The 19198-nt window shown below is 42.3% G+C and overlaps 1 protein-coding gene across 1 annotated transcript in view; it reads right to left on the bottom strand.

Annotated features, from left to right (window-relative positions):
- egfra (epidermal growth factor receptor a (erythroblastic leukemia viral (v-erb-b) oncogene homolog, avian)) overlaps positions 1 to 19198 on the bottom strand; it is a 260506-nt gene that overhangs the window by 18973 nt on the left and 222335 nt on the right. The window contains exons 21-25 of the mRNA XM_028790897.2: positions 18957 to 19112; positions 16691 to 16766; positions 10043 to 10189; positions 5151 to 5248; positions 1324 to 1491 (exon numbers count right to left, since the gene is read on the bottom strand). Coding sequence (XP_028646730.1) covers positions 1324 to 1491; positions 5151 to 5248; positions 10043 to 10189; positions 16691 to 16766; positions 18957 to 19112 — 645 coding nt within the window. The remainder of the gene's footprint in view (positions 1 to 1323; positions 1492 to 5150; positions 5249 to 10042; positions 10190 to 16690; positions 16767 to 18956; positions 19113 to 19198) is intronic.

Below are 19198 nucleotides of genomic sequence, written 5' to 3'. Positions count from 1 at the left end.
GCCATCTTACCTCCGCATATTCAGTTCTGTTTTGGACTCAACTCGCTTTTTACAAACCTTTTGCAGCCAGGATCATGTTATACGGGTGGCTGCCCCAAACCTTTGTGATTGTCTGGAGTCTTTTGTGACACTTCCTTATTGTGGAATTTTGTATGATTTGATTTTTTTATGGTGCTTTGGACAACTTTTATGTTTTCCTTTGGAATAATGTTTTGAATTTCTTAATTTAAACCCAAAATGTGCAGTCATAAGGAATTGGCAAAGATCAGTAAACTTAACTACACAAGCTGGGAATGAGTCCCCCACAGGCTCCTGGGTGATTCAATGAATGAACAGTAGCGTCTCAACAGAGAGTTGGTTGCAATTTTAACAATGCAGCACAAGGACACCCAGATATTTAAAGTGACGCTGTAATCCAAATTCTTGGCTTTGTCGTGTCGACACTTGAGTGTGTCATCCAGCCTAAGTCGTGGTTGGTCCCCTGGCACTCAATCGTTTTTCCATCTTAAGGTTTGATGAAAAGTCCCCTTACAGTCACGGGACCCTGGGTGTGCATCCAGAATGCCCTGACACAAACTGCACTGAAATCACTCAGAAGGAGTTTTTAGAGCAGGTTTTCTTGGTGCCGTCAGAGTCTTTGGTGGATTGAGCGCCATCACCAGAGTGGTGATCCACCGTGTAACCCACTACCACTATAAACAACAGCAACTCACCGCCCTCCACTGGTGGCAGCCCGCGACTTAAAAGTGGGTTGTGAAACACTTTGAGTATCTGAAATCTGAAGAGACGTGCAGCGTCAGCATATAAAGTGCCACACAGGTGATGTCACACTTCGGGGGACACGCCCACAGAACCTAACGACGCTGTCATGGCAACAATAACACAGAATGCCGGCACCCACGACGGGGCCAAAATAGCAGTGCAGCGAAACAAAACTATCATGATAACCCAATTACTAAATGAATTATAATGAAATAATCTCTGCTATTCAAAACCTCCATGAAATTCTACAAAAACTATGTAAGCTAAACAAAATATTTAATTATGTCTAAACAGTCTATTGTGCCTTTGTTACAATTTGGATAATTAAAGTAGCCCGTTCCCCCCCCCTCCCCCCGACAATTTCTCATACTGCAATTCAATTACAAAATCAAACCCCACTTCATAGTCACAGTAGCGTGATGTACAACGTGAGTTCTGTGTACCCCCCAAACTGACCAAAAGGGGGCTATGGAGACCCCCCATGTGATTCACACCAAAAAAATACCCCCTATGCTGGAAAGGCATAGAGAAAAAAAAGAAGAAAAAAAAAAATCCTCTCACCGTTGAGTTCAAGAGCTGAGTCCGAGAAATGGAAGGACTTCCAAAAAAGCCTCTATAGGGAATGAGATACTCCTCTGCGTCCACGGCGTCCTCCATGTCATCCTCATCCATTAAGCTGCGGAAGAATTTGGAGTCTGTGGGGCTCGGCAAGTGCATCCTTTCATCTCCCTGGAGGACACAAAGACGAGGGGCAAGTTATAAAAAGTAAGTGGACCGACCATCAGGATCCATTAGGACACCCTGCGGAGATTAAACAACACCGAGAGTTCTGTAACTGAAAACCGTAATGCAAAAATCAAAGTCGCACCGAAATGCCATTTCTATCGATTATTTTACTGATATAAAAAACAGTCGGAGACATGGAGTTAGAGTTGGAAGAAATTCTCGGTGTGAAATAAGGCGCTATATAGGCGCCCAACCCTGCACAGATTCACACTGAGGCACGTGTCAAAGCGCAAAGACTTTTTATTTTATTTCACCTGTGGGGCACAACTTCCCAGTGAACCCCACAGACAATACACAGTCCCAAAGCACTTCAAATAAAGCACAACCAAACCACAAATACGCCCTTCTGGCACCACCACTTCTCCCAGGCAACCTCTTCCTCCCGATTCTGGCTTCTGATTGGTGGATTCTGGCCCTTTTCATAGCCTACCCGGTGCTTGATCACCTGTTGCTAATTGCACTTCCAGGCGGGGCTGTAGAGGTGTACAGGTTGGCTCCGGGATCCATGCAGCACCCCCTGGCGGCCACCCCAGATCCCAACAGGGTCCCAACAGTTTTAAGTAATGAAAAAGAAATGAAACAAAAGAAAAAAAAAAAGAGAGATACCAACCAAGGCCCAAATGTGAGACAAAATTCAAAGACGACCAAGCAAGAGGTCAAACCTGAACGAAACACACGAGACGAAATCCATCCATCCATCCATCCTCTTCCGCTTATCTGAGGTCGGGTCGCGGGGGCAGCAGCTTGAGCAGAGATGCCCAGACTTCCCTCTCTCCCCGGCCACTTCTTCTAGCTCTTCCGGGAGAATCCCAAGGCGTTCCCAGGACAGCGGAGAGACATAGTCCTTCCAGCGTGTCCTGGGTCTTCCCTGGGGCCTCCTCCCGGTTGGATGTGCCTGGAACACCTCACGAGGGAGGCATCCTGATCAGATGCCCGAGCCACCTCATCTGACTCTTCTCGATGCGGAGGAACAGTGGCTCTACTCTGAGTCCCTCACCTTATCTTTAAGGGAAAGCCCAGACACCCTGCGGAGGAAACTCATTTCAGCCGTTTGTATTCGCGATCTCGTTCTTTCGGTCACTACCCATAGCTCATGACCATAGGTGAGGGTAGAAGTGTAGATCGACTGGTAAATTGAGAGCTTTGCATTACGGCTCAGCTCCTTTTTCACCACGACAGACTGATGCAGAGCCCGCATCACTGTGGACGCCGCACCGATCCGCCTGTTGATCTCACGCTCCATTCTTCCCTCACTCGTAAACAAGACCCCGAGATACTTGAACTCCTCCACTTGGGGCAGGATCTTGCTACCAACCCTGAGAAGGCACTCCACCCTTTTCTGGCTGAGGACCATGGTCTCGGATTTGGAGGTGCTGATTCTCATCCCAGCCGCTTCACACTCGGCTGCAAACCGATCCAGAGAGAGCTGAAGATCACGGCCTGATGAAGCAAACAGGACAACATCATCTGCAAAAAGCAGTGACAAGACGAAATACAGAAGTTTTTGTTATCCACAGATTGGATAAGGAAGATAACCCTCCATCGTGCCAATCATGACCTCTGAGGCCTCGCCCATAGAAATGGGGGATGTGGACCTGACGACGGGTACTCAAACATGGTGGCACTCGGGGGACCTAAGATGGCATTTACAAAAAAACCCCAAAAAACACAACACTGAAATGATTTGGAAAATCGGGCAAATAATAACAGGAACAGAATCCTTGACCAACAAAAAAACAAAATATAACTCTTTATATCCAAATGAGCTCCACAACAAAACCTCATTTTGACATACGCGGCATCATGGGATAGGATTCCATGGAGACGCATACTCTGCAAAATTGCAACGCCTATCACCAAACAAAAGGGTTCCAGTAAAGGCAGTAAAAAAGAAACGAGCTACGAAACAAAAGGTCTTGTTAAAATTCTGATTACAGGATTAGGTTTCATGGGAAGCAAATCCCCCCGCCAAAATGACAGCAAAATTTGGTTTCCAGCTTCAGGGATGCCTAAGGAGAAAATGAAAAAGGCCACAAACCATAAGAAGTGTTAGCTACGCTGAGGGTGTGCAAGGGACACAAAGTGAACAGACGTTGGTTTCCTAATCTTTTTGTTTGTTACGACCCAATCTTGCCCTGACCCATTCCATGACGATCATTAGAGCGATGGGGTTTCCCTCTCGGTGAATTGCTGCCCATTGTCATCAGAGCAACGTCACAAAGACGATTGTGTAATCAATGTGTGGGGAGCCCACCGCAACGCATTACACAAAGCGCACACAATCTGCTCACATTACATACGGCAGTGCCTCACGACGCACCAGCAGGAACCTGGGTTGCGACAAACAGTTTAAGAAACTCTGGACTAAGGTAATGTTTAGGGTGTCGTTTCCCAACCGTTGTGATGTCATGACCCATTTTTTCACATGGCTGCATCTTCCCGACCCACAGATGAGGGAGGTTCCCCCTTTGTGAATTGAGCACAAGTCAAAGTGGGTGGTGGTCGAGGCTTACTGCCCGATCACCAGAGCGTCAGAAAATTGGAGGACTCAAGTGCGATCGTCAATGCTCCTCCTCTTTGGTGAATCAATCATGATCGTCAAGAGTGCTGGGGGCGGGGTTTCATCCAAGGTAGGCCGCGGCTCATCTGCAATGCCACAGGTTGGGAAATGCTGGTTTTAGTGGCATTTCTTGCAACAGAACAGGGTTAAATTACATTTCACGTTTTCAAAATAAAACGGGAGATCATGGGAAAACAAAAAAAACGGTTGAGCGGGAAGACACGATTAATTCTCAAAAGTGTCACAAATACAAAGAATATCAAGATAGTACTACAAATCGATGTTTTCATTTAAAGAGAAATCGCAAAACAAATATCAGAAATTGATTACTTGTATGTCAAAATACAAAATTAGACATAAAGGTGTGTGTATACTACACCTAGCCACTAATTCGAATCGTAAACCAAAAAGAAGTGCAAAGACATTCCAAGCACGAAGGGAGACCAAATCTCTAAACCACAAACTTGGACAACCTGGAAGTCCTGACCCTGACCTTTATGCCTATTCTGCAGTGACGTCAAATGACCGAACGTCTGGTGCCTTGGATTCCCACATGGCAGCATGGGACATGGTCGTCAGGTGGTGCTGCATGGACTGGGGAGCCCTGCTTCATGGGGTTTCCATCTCACACGGAAGAGCTTTCGGACCATGTGTATGAAAGACCAGACGTACACCCAGGTGGGAGATAAAATGAGCTGACTGCCTTACAAGGACGAGCAAGAGTCAGAAGGAAGGTGGACAGTGCTTGTGAGGAGGAGTGGAGGAGGCAGTGACAGAGAGGAAGACGACAAAGAGTGTGCTATCTGGTTCTTATTGCATGTACTGTACTTGTGGCTGTGGTGGTGGGAAACACGTTTTGTAAAGTGTTTCCCACGAATAAAGACTATTTGCTCTTTTATCTTGTGTTTGTCAGCGCCCCCTGGTGTCCACAGCAGATTGGCTCATAAATGAACCGACTCATGACACAACTGGGAATGGGTTTGGAGTAAAAGCCCAGTTCTGTGCTAACCCACTGTACCACCTCTCTTATCATAGTGTTTACCTGAATGACAAGATAACGGGGAGGATCCCGAGCCATTTTGGAGAATTCTGCCATGAGCTCCCGGAACTTGGGCCTGCTGTCAGCATCAATCATCCAGCCTGAAAAACAGTCCAGCAGAAAAAAACAAATCAGTTAAGAACATTTAGCAAAGTACAAAAGGTGACGACAACTGAAGACAAACAACTGTCTTTGAAGATGAGCACACTTCGGGAATAAAATAAAGAAGGAAGAAGGCTGTTGTAACTTCACATTCTGTAACCCCGGGGCAGCGCAGGGCCGTGGGCCTGAGCTCTCCCATTCGTGTCATTCGCTTTTCCCGTTGGAGAGTTTACAAGTCTTGCTGGTCTTCTTACCTTTACATTTGGATTTTCTGATCTCTGACATATTTTGATTCACATCTTGGTTTATGACTTTTGAATTATGGATTTGCTGTTGTCCTAGCGTGGATTTTCTGATCTCTTTTTGAGGCGGCGTTAGTATTTAGTTTTGTTTTTCTTCCTTATTTTGGAATCTTTGTATCATTTGAAATTGTGTTGGTGCTTTGAACACACTCCTTTTTGTTTAGGAATTATTTTTGGGATTCTCCTTTCTTTTCCAACTTCAACTGAAATAAGTACAGTGGTGTGAAAAACTATTTGCCCCCTTCCTGATTTCTTATTCTTTTGCATGTTTGTCACACAAAATGTTTCTGATCATCAAACACATTTAACCATTAGTCAAATATAACACAAGTAAACACAAAATGCAGTTTTTAAATGATGGTGTTTATTATTTAGGGAGAAAAAAAATCCAAACCTACATGGCCCTGTGTGAAAAAGTAATTGCCCCCTTGTTAAAAAATAACCTAACTGTGGTGTTTCACACCTGAGTTCAATTTCCGTAGCCACCCCCAGGCCTGATTACTGCCACACCTGTTTCAATCAAGAAATCACTTAAATAGGAGCTGCCTGACACAGAGAAGTAGACCAAAAGCACCTCAAAAGCTAGACATCATGCCAAGATCCAAAGAAATTCAGGAACAAATGAGAACAGAAGTAATTGAGATCTATCAGTCTGGTAAAGGTTATAAAGCCATTTCTAAAGCTTTGGGACTCCAGCGAACCACAGTGAGAGCCATTATCCACAAATGGCAAAAACATGGAACCGTGGTGAACCTTCCCAGGAGTGGCCGGCCGACCAAAATTACCCCAAGAGCGCAGAGACGACTCATCCGAGAGGTCACAAAAGACCCCAGGACAACGTCTAAAGAACTGCAGGCCTCACTTGCCTCAATTAAGGTCAGTGTTCACGACTCCACCATAAGAAAGAGACTGGGCAAAAACGGCCTGCATGGCAGATTTCCAAGACGCAAACCACTGTTAAGCAAAAAGAACATTAGGGCTCGTCTCAATTTTGCTAAGAAACATCTCAATGATTGCCAAGACTTTTGGGAAAATACCTTGTGGACTGATGAGTCAAAAGTTGAACTTTTTGGAAGGCAAATGTCCCGTTACATCTGGCGTAAAAGGAACACAGCATTTCAGAAAAAGAACATCATACCAACAGTAAAATATGGTGGTGGTAGTGTGATGGTCTGGGGTTATTTTGCTGCTTCAGGACCTGGAAGGCTTGCTGTGATAGATGGAACCATGAATTCTACTGTCTACCAAAAAATCCTGAAGGAGAATATCCGGCCATCTGTTCGTCAACTCAAGCTGAAGCGATCTTGGGTGCTGCAACAGGACAATGACCCAAAACACACCAGCAAATCCACCTCTGAATGGCTGAAGAAAAACAAAATGAAGACTTTGGAGTGGCCTAGTCAAAGTCCTGACCTGAATCCAATTGAGATGCTATGGCATGACCTTAAAAAGGCGGTTCATGCTAGAAAACCCTCAAATAAAGCTGAATTACAACAATTTTGCAAAGATGAGTGGGCCAAAATTCCTCCAGAGCGCTGTTAAAGACTCATTGCAAGTTATCGCAAACGCTTGATTGCAGTTATTGCTGCTAAGGGTGGCCCAACCAGTTATTAGGTTCAGGGGGCAATTACTTTTCCACACAGGGCCATGTAGGTTTGGATTTTTTTTTCTCCCTAAATAACAAAAACCACCATTTACAAACTGCATTTTGTGTTTACTTGTGTTATATTTGACTAATGGTTAAATGTGTTTGATGATCAGAAACATTTTGTGTGACAAACATGCAAAAGAATAAGAAATCAGGAAGGGGGCAAATAGTTTTTCACACCACTGTACATGACATAAAATCTCAACATCCATTTGAGAAGAGGACATTTTTTCGAAAGCACTCGGGACCACATAAAGCAAATGTTCAATTGAAGCAGCAATCAGGTGGAAATCAAGATGTTCTGTGTTTATGAGGAGAGGCCTGTTACTGCAATGAACCTGTGGCAGAGCCAGAAGTGGCAATGTGGGGTTGCTTGAAACAACTGAGTGGGTAAGACCATAAGTTGTGACAAGGGGGTGGTCCCCCTTCGGAATTTGGTGTGAGTGACAGGAAATCAGTTGAAAGATCCTTTGTCCCCATTTTGAGCTGAGAGCAGCTTGATTCATTAAACAAAAACAGTCAGAGGTTTAAGGTGAGGAGGTCTGCCATGGAATTACACAGATCACATAGAATTGGTGGGCCAAGTTTCTGACTGGGGCAAAGTCACCGAGAGGACTTCAATTCACAATGGACAGCGTATATTGGGAAAATGATAGATAGATAGATAGATAGATAGATAGATAGATAGATAGATAGATAGATAGAGTGCATCCGGAAAGTATTCACGGCACATCACTTTCTCCACATTTTGTTATGTTCCAGCCTTATTTAAAAATGGATTAAATTCATTTTTTCCCTCAGAATTCTACACACAACACCCCATAATGGCAACATGAAAAACATTTACTTGGGGTTTTTGCAAATTTATTAAAAATAAAAAAACTGAGAAAGCACATGTCCATAAGTATTCACAGCCTTTGCTCAATACTTTGTCAATGCCCCTTTGGCAGCAATTCCAGCCTCAAGTCTTTTTGAATATGCTGCCACAAGCTTGGCACACCTATCCTTGGCCAGTTTGGCCCATTCCTCTTTGCAGCACCTCTCAAGCTCCATCAGGTTGGATGGGAAGCATCGGTGCACAGCCATTTTAAGATCTCTCCAGAGATGTTCAATCGGATTCAAGTCTGGGCTCTGGCTGGGCCACTCAAGGACATTCACAGAGTTGTCCTGAAGCCACTCCTTTGATATCTTGGCTGTGTGCTTAGGGTCGTTGTCCTGCTGAAAGATGAACCGTCGCCCCAGTCTGAGGTCAAGAGCGCTCTGGAGCAGGTTTTCATCCAGGATGTCTCTGTACATTGCTGCAGTCATCTTTCCCTTTATCCTGACTAGTCTCTCATTCCCACAGCATGATGCTGCCACCACCATGCTTCACTGTAGGGATGGTATTGGCCTGGTGATGAGCGGTGCCTGGTTTCCTCCAAACGTGACGCCTGGCATTCACACCAAAGAGAACAATCTTTGTTCTCATCAGACCAGAGAATTTTCTTTCTCATGGTCTCAGAGTCCTTCAGGTGCCTTTTGGCAAACTCCAGGTGGGCTGCCATGTGCCTTTTACTAAGGAGTGGCTTCCGTCTGGCCACTCTACCATACAGGCCTGATTGGTGGATTGCTGCAGAGATGGTTGTCTTTCTGGAAGGTCCTCCTCTCTCCACAGAGGACCTCTGGAGCTCTGACAGAGTGAACATCGGGTTATTGGTCACCTCCCCGACTAAGGCCCTTCTCCCCCGATCGCTCAGTTTAGATGGCCGGCCAGCTCTAGGAAGAGTCCTGGTGGTTTCGAACTTCTTCCACTTACAGATGATGGAGACCACTGTGCTCATTGGGACCTTCAAAGCAGCAGAAATTTTTCTGTAACCTTCCCCAGATTTGTGCCTTGAGACAATCCTGTCTCGGAGGTCTACAGACAATTCCTTTGACTTCATGCTTGGTTTGTGCTCTGACATGAACTGTCAACTGTGGGACCTTCTATAGACAGGTGTGTGCCTTTCCAAATCAGGTCCAACCAACTGAATTTACCACAGGTGGACTCCAATGAAGCTGCAGAAACATCTCAAGGATGATCAGGGGAAACAGGAGGCACCTGAGCTCAATTTGGAGCTTCATGGCAAAGGCTGTGAATACTTATGGACATGTGCTTTCTCAGTTTTTTTATTTTTAATAAATTTGCAAAAACCTCAAGTAAACTTTTTTCACGTTGTCATTATGGGGTGTTGTGTGTAGAATTCTAAGGAAAAAAAATGAATTTAATCCATTTTGGAATAAGGCTGTAACATAACAAAATGTGGAAAAAGTGATGAAGCGCTGGGAATACTTTCCGGATGCACTGTAGATAGATGATGCAGGATGATGTATGGTGGCTGCCCACCAGCCGAAGCTCAGTAGAAGTTGGGTGATCCAGCAGGACAATAACCCTACACATTGAAGTCCATCTACTACAGAATGGCTTCAATCCGCTCAGTCAGATCCCAGACCTTAACCTAAAAGAGATGGTGTGGAATGACGTCAAGAGAGCCGTTCACACCAGACAAGCTAAGAAGATGGCTGAGGTGAGGCAGTTCTGCAGTGAAGAAGAGTCTAAAATTCCTCCTGAACTTTGGACAGGTTGGATTTACTCGCTTCTGCCAAAGGAGGTTTGTCCAGTTATTAAATCCACAGGTTCACTGATGTTTTCCGTAGCACACTGAGTGTCTGATGAATGTGCTCAATAAAGACATGACAGAGTTGTAAGTTAGTAGTCTGAGCGTATCGCACTTGGCTATACTTGTGACATCCATGAAGATCAGATCAGGTCTTTCCAAAGGGTTCACACACTTTTTCTTGCCACAATCAAAAACATGACTTACATTTGACCATAATCATGTAGACATCAATGGTGCAGATGGGAGGCTGTGGGAGGCGCTCTCCTTTTTCCAAAATGCTTGCAATTCCACTCGCTGGGATGCCGTCATAGGGCCTTGAGCCAAAAGTCATCAACTCCCACACTGTCACACCTAAAGAAAGACACATGGAGCTTATTAAAATTATCAAATGTTATGGGGATTTGTAGCCATTAAGGAGTTGGATTTGGCATCTGATAAAACAGAGAGAAGGAGGTGAGTGCAGGATGACGCATCCTGCTTCCTGTCTATCTTTGTGGGCCCTGCATATTCTCCCCTATCTGTTTTACATTTCTGTACCCCCAATGTATCCATGTTAGTTAGGATGACGGGTGACCATAAATTGTCAAGTGTTCCCTTTGATCAACTGGCCTCCCACCCTGGGATGGTTTCCTGCCATGTGCCTAATGCATAGTGGTGGATTTAAGTATGGGAGACATCTGTCTATCTGTCCATCTATATGGCATATGGATAGGAAGAACACTGTATCATATGAAAGGCACTATATGATTGATAGATAGACAGACAGACAGATAGAGAAAAGGCACTAGATAGATAGATAGATAGATAGATAGATAATGAAAGGCACTATATAATAGATAGTCAGATAGATGAAAGGCACTATATGATAGATCGATCGATCGATAGATAGATAATGAAAGGCACTATATAATAGATAGTCAGATAGATGAAAGGCACTATATGATAGATAGATAGATAGATCGATAGATAGATAATGAAAGGCACTACATAATAGATAGTCAGATAGATGAAAGGCACTATATGATAGATAGATAGATAGATAGATAGATAGATAATTGCACTATATCATATCAAATACACTATTATAGATAGTTGTGATAGGCACTATATAACAGACAAATAAATATAATACACAGAAGGAAATATGAAAAGCACTATATGACTGAAAGACAGATATATAGATAAGAAAAAAGCTATATAACAGAGAGATGCAAAAGACAGTATATAATTGATTGTTATATAGCGTCTTTCATATCTATCTGCCAATCAATCATATAGTACCTTTCACATTTACCTACCTATCTATCATATAGTACCCTTCATATTTTCTCTATTATGTTAATTTATCTATCATACAATGCCTTTCATATCTCTCTATCATGTTCATTAATCTATTATATAGTGTCTTTCACTTCTAGTTATCTATCTAAATACCAAACATCTGAAACTTCACGGTATGTCCTGCATTGAGGTGAACTACTTCTTTTTCTCCGAGTAGATTTCCAGCATATCTGTGCTGCACACCATACAGACTCATGCCATGTAACATCATCACCCACAGGGGGCGCCAGTCCACCACAGAACTTCTTTTAAAGTCCCATGTGTCGCTGAAAGTTTTTTTTTTTCCTTGTTAAATTGACATGTGATTGAGTTCATAGATGGAAAGGCGCTATATAAAAGACTGATTGACAAAGTTCTCCGCCAACAAAACATTTCAAAACAAAAAGCGTCAATCTAAACAAAAAAATGAAGCAATAATCCGATGGTACAATTCCAAGGTTTTGGTGGTTTCCCCTTCCCTGGCGGGCGTAATTACCGCGTTGACAGGGCTGAACGGATGGATTCATTCCTTCTTATCCGCAGGTTTCAACAGGTAAAGGCAGATTGTCAAGTCAGCAGAATGGCAGTTCATCTTTTCCTCTCCGCACCTCCGGACCTGCAGGAGCTACGAGGGGCGGGCTGGCAAATGATAGCCTGAGGGCGGAGCGGTAGGAGAAGGAGCAACAACAGCAGCAGCAACAGTAGCCTGCCATGTGTTTCGCCTCACATCACGGTGTGTCTCGTCATACAACACGGAACGGCCCGTTTTGTGACAGTTAAGAGTGGGCAACGTATTTATCGCGGGCGCTCACCGCAATGAGACAAGTAGAAAGGCTGCCACGTGACGTGTCACTTTAGCGCCTGTGAGGGGAGTCCGCAGCAGCGCCTCCAAACCGTGCATGCAGGGTGAGACCCGAGCAGGAGGATGTGCGGAAAACGATGAGCAGAAAGGGCGACTCCAAGAGATCGGGGCTTTTAGAGGGCGCTGTATAGCGCCTTTCAGTGCCGACTTCATGTTTTTTTACACTTGAATTATCGATCAAATGAATTTTGCCTTCCATGCCTTAATAAGTAATGTTTGATAGATTGTGCTCTTCATGTTTTAATAATTTCGTGACCTCCTTTTCTGTGCACCTTGATAGGTCAATTCATCAAACTCGTTGGTGCTTAAAACTCGATATCAATGCTTTATAGTGCAAAAGTATACTTTAATGATTAATAACCACACTGTTATTTTATACAGCCGTCTACACACTTGATAAGTGATTCAATAAACGTTTTGTTGTAATAATCAGACACTCAAACCTATTTTTCACTTAGCAGTCCTCCTGCCTCAATAATCGACTTTAAAAACTCCATTTTGAAGAGGGGCTGATGTTCTCAATCTGTATTTCATATGGCGCCCTACATACAGTACTTGAATAATTTGTTGAGCTAATAGGGATGTTACGCAGTACATTTCTTTTTTCAAATCTAACCCTTTACTCAGTGCCTTTCACACCGACTGCGCAGTATATTCCGGTTATGTAGCCCACTTCCATGTTTTAATTACCAGTCTCTCAGTCTTTTTTGTATGTCATCCTCTTCTTATTTTAATAACAGTTGATGGTGGTCTGTAAATGTAATCTGCACTTTCAAGCTTTAATAACGGATGGCCCGGTTTCTGGCTCACGTATTTTGAGAATCAAACCGTGTTTAAGTTTTGTGGCACATGCCAGGTTTTAATAATCAGCCATTCCTCCATTTTCCCAGTCTGCTTGATGCCGAGCAGGACGCCAAAGACCCAGCGCACATTCGGTATCCTTCATACCTCAGCAATGGACGACAATCTGCACTTTATATAGCGCCGTTCATACTGTGATATCTGAGCAGCTGACGTTTGTCTTATGGAGCACACTTCATATTTTAACATCGGCCTGTCACTCTTTACTGTACGTCATACTCCTCATATTTTAACAGCGGACTTTCTAACTGCTGTCGCCCATTGTGTCATCTCGATTTTGTGTTGGGCTCTTCGTGCTTTAATAATTGATCAGCTGATGATTGTATTGTGCCGCACACTCCGTACTTTCATCTTCAGCCGCCCAGTCCTTCTGTCATCTGGCACTCTTCATAATTGACTTTCCAGTCGGTGCCTTGCGCAGTGGCCTGTGTTTTATATAGCGCCCTTCATCCTTTAATAATTGATCCCCGTCTATTTAAGTTCCATGGTCTGCTTCATACTGAAATGTCGATTTTTCCAGTCTGTCTTATGTGCTGGCCGGCCTGTTAATCTCAATATTGTAAATTCATACTTTAATAAATGATCAGCTAATATTTATGTTATGTAGCATATAAAAAAGGATTTTCTAATCTGTCTTATATAGTGGCTTGTAAACTTAATTTGCATTTTATATTTTGTCTTTCATAACTAACTTTAATTATTGATCAGCGAGTATGTATAAATTTGTGGTGGGCTGGCGCCCTGCCCCGGGGTTTGTTCCCTGCCTTGCGCCCTGTGTTGGCTGGGATTGGCTCCAGCAGACCCCCGTGACCCTGTAGTTAGGATATAGCTGGTTGGATAATGGATGGATAGTATGTATAATATGTCATGCTGTAATAATTGACTTTCCAATCTGTTTACCTATCCCTCATTCTATATAGAACCTTACACAATTTAATTATTAAATCAGCAAATATTTGTTATGTAGCATAATTCAAATTTAAATATTAATTTTCAATCTCTCTTGCATAGTGCCTTGTTTATTCACCTGTGTGTCATATATTACCCTTCATGTTTTAATAACTGATTAGCTAATATTTATGTAATGCAGGATATTTCATATTTTAAAAATGGTTTCCCCAGCTGTCTTTCATAGCGACTTGTGTACTTAATTGATTAGCTCGTATTTATGTAATGTAGCATCAGGGGTGTAGCGCAGAATTCTGGGCCCACCTTATACATATGTAGTCTCTGTAGGACCCTTCCTCTCAAAAACAAACTTCAATTCCCACTGCCCCTCCAGTAAAAATGATTTTCCAGTCTTTTTTTTATAGTGGCCTTTATACTTAAGTTGCGTTTTATATAGTGCCTTTCATAACTAACTTCAATTATTGATCAGCTTTGTATGTATATTAGGTAGTATGTTTCCTGCTGTAATAACTGACTTTCCAATCGGTGTCTTACATATTTGTGAGCTTAAGCATCATTTTATATATTGATTTTCAACCTCTCTTACATAAAGGCTTGTTTATTCATCTGTAGTTTATATATTGCCTTTTGTATTTTAATCATACTTATAATAAAATTGATGAGCTAATATTGATGTAGTGTAGTAGATTTCAGATTTAAAAATTTATTTTCCAATTCATAATGTAATTATTGATCAGCAAATATTAGTTATGTAGCATATTTTAAATTTAAATATGGGCTTTCAGTTTGTCTTACATAGTGGCTGATATACTGTTTTCATTTTATATAGCGCCTTATATTATTGTTCAGCTCATTTTATCTAATGTAGCAAATTTCAGATTTAAAAAATTGATTTTCCAATTCTATCCATCCATCCATTACCCAACCTGCTGAATCCGAACACAGGGTCACGGGGGTCTGCTGGAGCCAATCCCAGCCAACACAGGGCACAAGGCAGGAACCAATCCCGGGCAGGGTGCCAACCCACCGCAGTAATGTAACTATTGATTAGAAAATATTTATTATGTAACATATTTTAAATTTAAATATAGGCTTTCAGTTTGTCTTACATAGTGACTGATATACTGTTTTCATTTTATATAGCGCCTCATATTATTGTTCAGCTCATTTTATCTAATGTAGCAAATTTCAGATTTATAAATTGATTATCCAATTCACAATGTCATTATTGATCAGCAAATATTTATTATGTAGCATGTTTTAAATTTAAATATAGGCTTTCAGTTTGTCTTACATAGTGGATGATATACTGTTTTTGTTTTATATAGCGCCTTATATAATTGTCATTATTGTTCAGCTCATTTTATGTAATGTAGCAAATTTCAGATTTAAAAATGGATTTTCCAATCTGTCTTTCATAGTGGCTGATATACTCAATCTACATTTTTGATAGCATCTTGCGTTGTGTAAATATTGAACAGCTAACATTTAGGTAACGTAGCATATTTTAAACTTTAAAATGGATTTTCCAATCTGTAGTACACAGTGGCTCATATACTCTTACATCTTCATTTTATATAGCGCCTCACATAATCTCATTATCGGTCAGCTCCTATTTATGGAATGTAGCACATTTCAAATGTAAATATTGATTTTCAGTTTGTCTTACATAGTGGCTGGTTTATTAATCTGTTTTTTATTTATTGTTTATTTATTTTGTAAAAACTTATCAGCTGATATTTTTTATTATGTAGCATATTTCATACTTTAAGAACTGATTTTCCAGTCCATGTTTTACACAGTGTACTCAATCAGCATTTCATATGGTGTGGCTCATTCTTTAATATTTAATCAGTTTATATTCTATTTCTGCAGCGCAGCTGATGATTTAATCCTGCATTTCTCCGCTCTTCATCTACACACCCGTCCTTTCCGGCGTACCGTGAGGTTTATTGAGGTGATCCGGACATCTTTCCCTTGTGTAGCTCCCTCAGGCTTTACTCGTTCCTCACACTCTTTATGCTACTGAAGTTTATTTGATGACCACATTTATTAATTATTAATAATTCATTCATTCTTTTATATAGTGCCAATCCCAAAAGCTCCTCGGTGCATAATCCACGTTACGTACACATGTAGAAACGGCCATAAATACCCTTGATGATTGAAAGAGAAAGTATAAATCAAAACATGAAAGCTCTTCTTCTACTTTTATTTATTTATGGTTTTGGCTGCGGCCCGCCGATGCCGTGGGTGTCCAAGGAGACCCTGGGCTCATCAGGATTGTCTCACTTGTGCTTTGTGACTTTAAAAGAAAAAAGCGGCTCAGTTATTGAGCAGAGTCCATTTGAGAGCTGTCAGAGTTCTAAGGACACAAAGGCGGCCATTGTGCAAGTGCAGCTTGTTAAAAGGCCAGCTGTGAAGCGAAAAGAAAATTGGGAAACCGGGAGATTGTATCCGGCTTTTCTGGTGGTGACGTTCACAGTGGGGCTGAAAGCTGCTGGACTGGTTAGTGACTTGGGAATTTTGTTTAATTCCCAGTCTTTATTTTTATATTGTGCCTATCATAAAGTATGCGGTGGTCACATTTTTGTAAAAATGAATAAGTGAGAAGGAAAAAAATGATTAAAAAAATAAAAAGAGGAGCGGCACAGTGTCTGCGTGGGTTTCCTCCAAAGACATGCAGGTTAGGTACATTGGTGATCCTAAATTGTCCCTAGTGTGTGCTTGGTGTGTGTGTGTGTGCCCTGCGGTGGGATGGCACCCTGCCCGGGGTTTGTTCCTGCCTTGTGCCCTGTGCTGGCCGGCATTGGCTCCAGCAGACCCCCGTGACCCTGTAGTTACGATATGGCGGGTTGGAAAATGACTGACTGACGGAAAAAAAAGAGTGATGGACTTACCGTAACTCCACACGTCACTCTGATGGGTGTAAATTCTGTGCAAAATGGATTCCAAGGCCATCCACTTAATGGGAACCTGGGAAAGAGGAAAAAAGGAAGGACGTGAAACGTAAAGCAAAGAGGAAAAACAAAAAAGGCAGTGAGCCACTGTACGTGATGTGCACACACTCACAGGCGGCAGCAAATACACTCACTGAGCAAATTCTTAGCATGCCAATCAAGTGGTGGGGCAGCACAATGCTTTAAAATCCTCCAGGTACAGGTCATTCATTTTATTGGAACAGTTTAAATATCTAGGGGTAAACATCACAGGTTTTTCAACAGAATTTTGGTAACAACATGGAGTTGCTACTAACCACTGTAAGAAAGGCGCTATATTGTGCCCGACCTGGCACAGAGTTTGACACAGGAGGCACGTATACAAAAAAAGATTTTTTATTTTTCTTCAGCTGGAGGGCACGTCTTCCCCGTAATCCCTCCAGTCACAACACAGTCCCAAGCACTGAGGCACCACACTCCCCTCTCTCTCTCTTTCACCACCACTCCTCCACAGCTTTGTCCTCCTTCCACCCGACTCTGGCCATCGAGTGGTGGTTGCTGGCTCCCTTTTATCAGGCACCCGGAAGTGCTCCAGGTGGTTGATTAGCGACATCCGGCTGCACTTCCGGGTAAGGTGAAACCAGTGCCCAAAAGGGGCCAGCCGCTGCTGCTGCAGCACCCCCTGGTGGCGCCTGCGGAACCTCACAGAGCTGTACAGAACTCCAATCCCCATGAAGCCCTGGGGGAGTTCGAGGCACCGCTGCAACCCAGGGAGGCTGCCATCTAGCGTCCAGGGGGAGATACTGGGCTTCCCACCCTTGTCCCCCTGGCAGATGTGATGAAGGGGCATCCCAACCAGGCATGGTCCCCAGCCATCCGTCACACCACTGAACAGTTATATTTGTTGTTAAGCCAGGTCGATGGGTAACTGATGTTCTGCTTTATTTGAAATTGGAAAAAATCAAATTCTCGCTTACAGGATCTGTCCAAAACTTTTTAAAAAAATCACAGGACTCAATTAAAAAAAACTTTTGAAAAAGCATTCATTTAGGAGGAAACAAACCCTGGGCAGTGCGCCAGCCCAACGCAGTTTTTATCAATCAATCAAACAATCATTTAATAAGCTTATGTAAAAACCCAAATTACAAAAATAGTGCTATCTATCTATCAGTTATACAGCGCCTTTCACATCTATCTATCAGTTATATAGCGCATTTCACATCCATCTATCAATCAGTTATATAGCGCCTTTCACATCTATCTATCAGTTATATAGCGCCTTTCACATCTATCAGTCATATAGCACCTTTCACATCTATCTATCTATCTATCAGTCATATAGCGCCTTTCACATCTATCTATCAGTCATATAGCACCTTTCACATCTATCTATCAGTTATATAGTGCCTTTCACATCTATCTACCTATCTATCTATGTCATATAGCGCCTTTCACATCTATCTATCAGTCATATAGCGCCTTTCACATCTATCTATCTATCAGTCATATAGCACCTTTCACATCTATCATATAGTGCCTTTCACATCTATCTACCTATGTCATATAGCGCCTTTCACATCTATCAGTCATATAGCGCCTTTCACATCTATCTATCTATCAGTTATATAGCGCCTTTCACATCTATCTATCAGTCGTATAGCACCTTTCACATCTATCTATCTATCAGTCATATAGCACCTTTCACATCTATCAGTTATATAGTGCCTTTCACATCTATCTACCTATCTATCTATGTCATATAGCGCCTTTCACATCTATCTATCAGTCATATAGCGCCTTTCACATCTATCTATCAGTCGTATAGCACCTTTCACATTTATCTATCTATCCAATGATATAGTTACTTTCACATATTCTATCTATCTACAGTATCTATGTTATATACTACCTTCCATAACCATCTATCTATCATATAGTGTCTTTAATATCTATCTATCAATAATGCCTTTTATCCATCTATCTACTATATAGCGCCTTCCATGTCTATCTATGTTATATGCTGCCTTTCATATCCACCTATCTATTATATAGCACATTTCACATCTATCTATGTATTATATAGTGCCTTTCACATAACCTCTATCTATTATATAGTGCCTTTATATCTATCTATCTATATAGTGTTTTTCCTATCTATCTATGGCCGACCAAATAAAACAATGTTGGCACACACGCCCTGTGACTGGGGCTGCCCGATAGCTCGTACCTTCCCTCCATCTGCGTGATATTCTTTCTCCTCAGCGTTCAGCAGCTTTGCCAGTCCAAAGTCGGTGATCTTCACATGTTGAGGGGTCTTCACCAGCACGTTCCTGGCAGCCAGGTCTCGATGTACCAAGCGATGTTCTTCCAGGTAATTCATACCCTGCCAAAAACATCAGACATGTTAAGATGTAGGTGAGTATTGGGGAAGTGCAAAGCAACTAATGCAAGATGGGGAGAATGGACAAA

The sequence above is a fragment of the Erpetoichthys calabaricus genome, chromosome 6 (genome assembly GCF_900747795.2).
Source record: "Erpetoichthys calabaricus chromosome 6, fErpCal1.3, whole genome shotgun sequence".
NCBI lineage: Eukaryota > Metazoa > Chordata > Cladistia > Polypteriformes > Polypteridae > Erpetoichthys > Erpetoichthys calabaricus.
The sequence above is the reverse complement of the archived record's forward strand: the minus strand, read 5'-3'. Positions and strand labels throughout refer to the sequence as shown.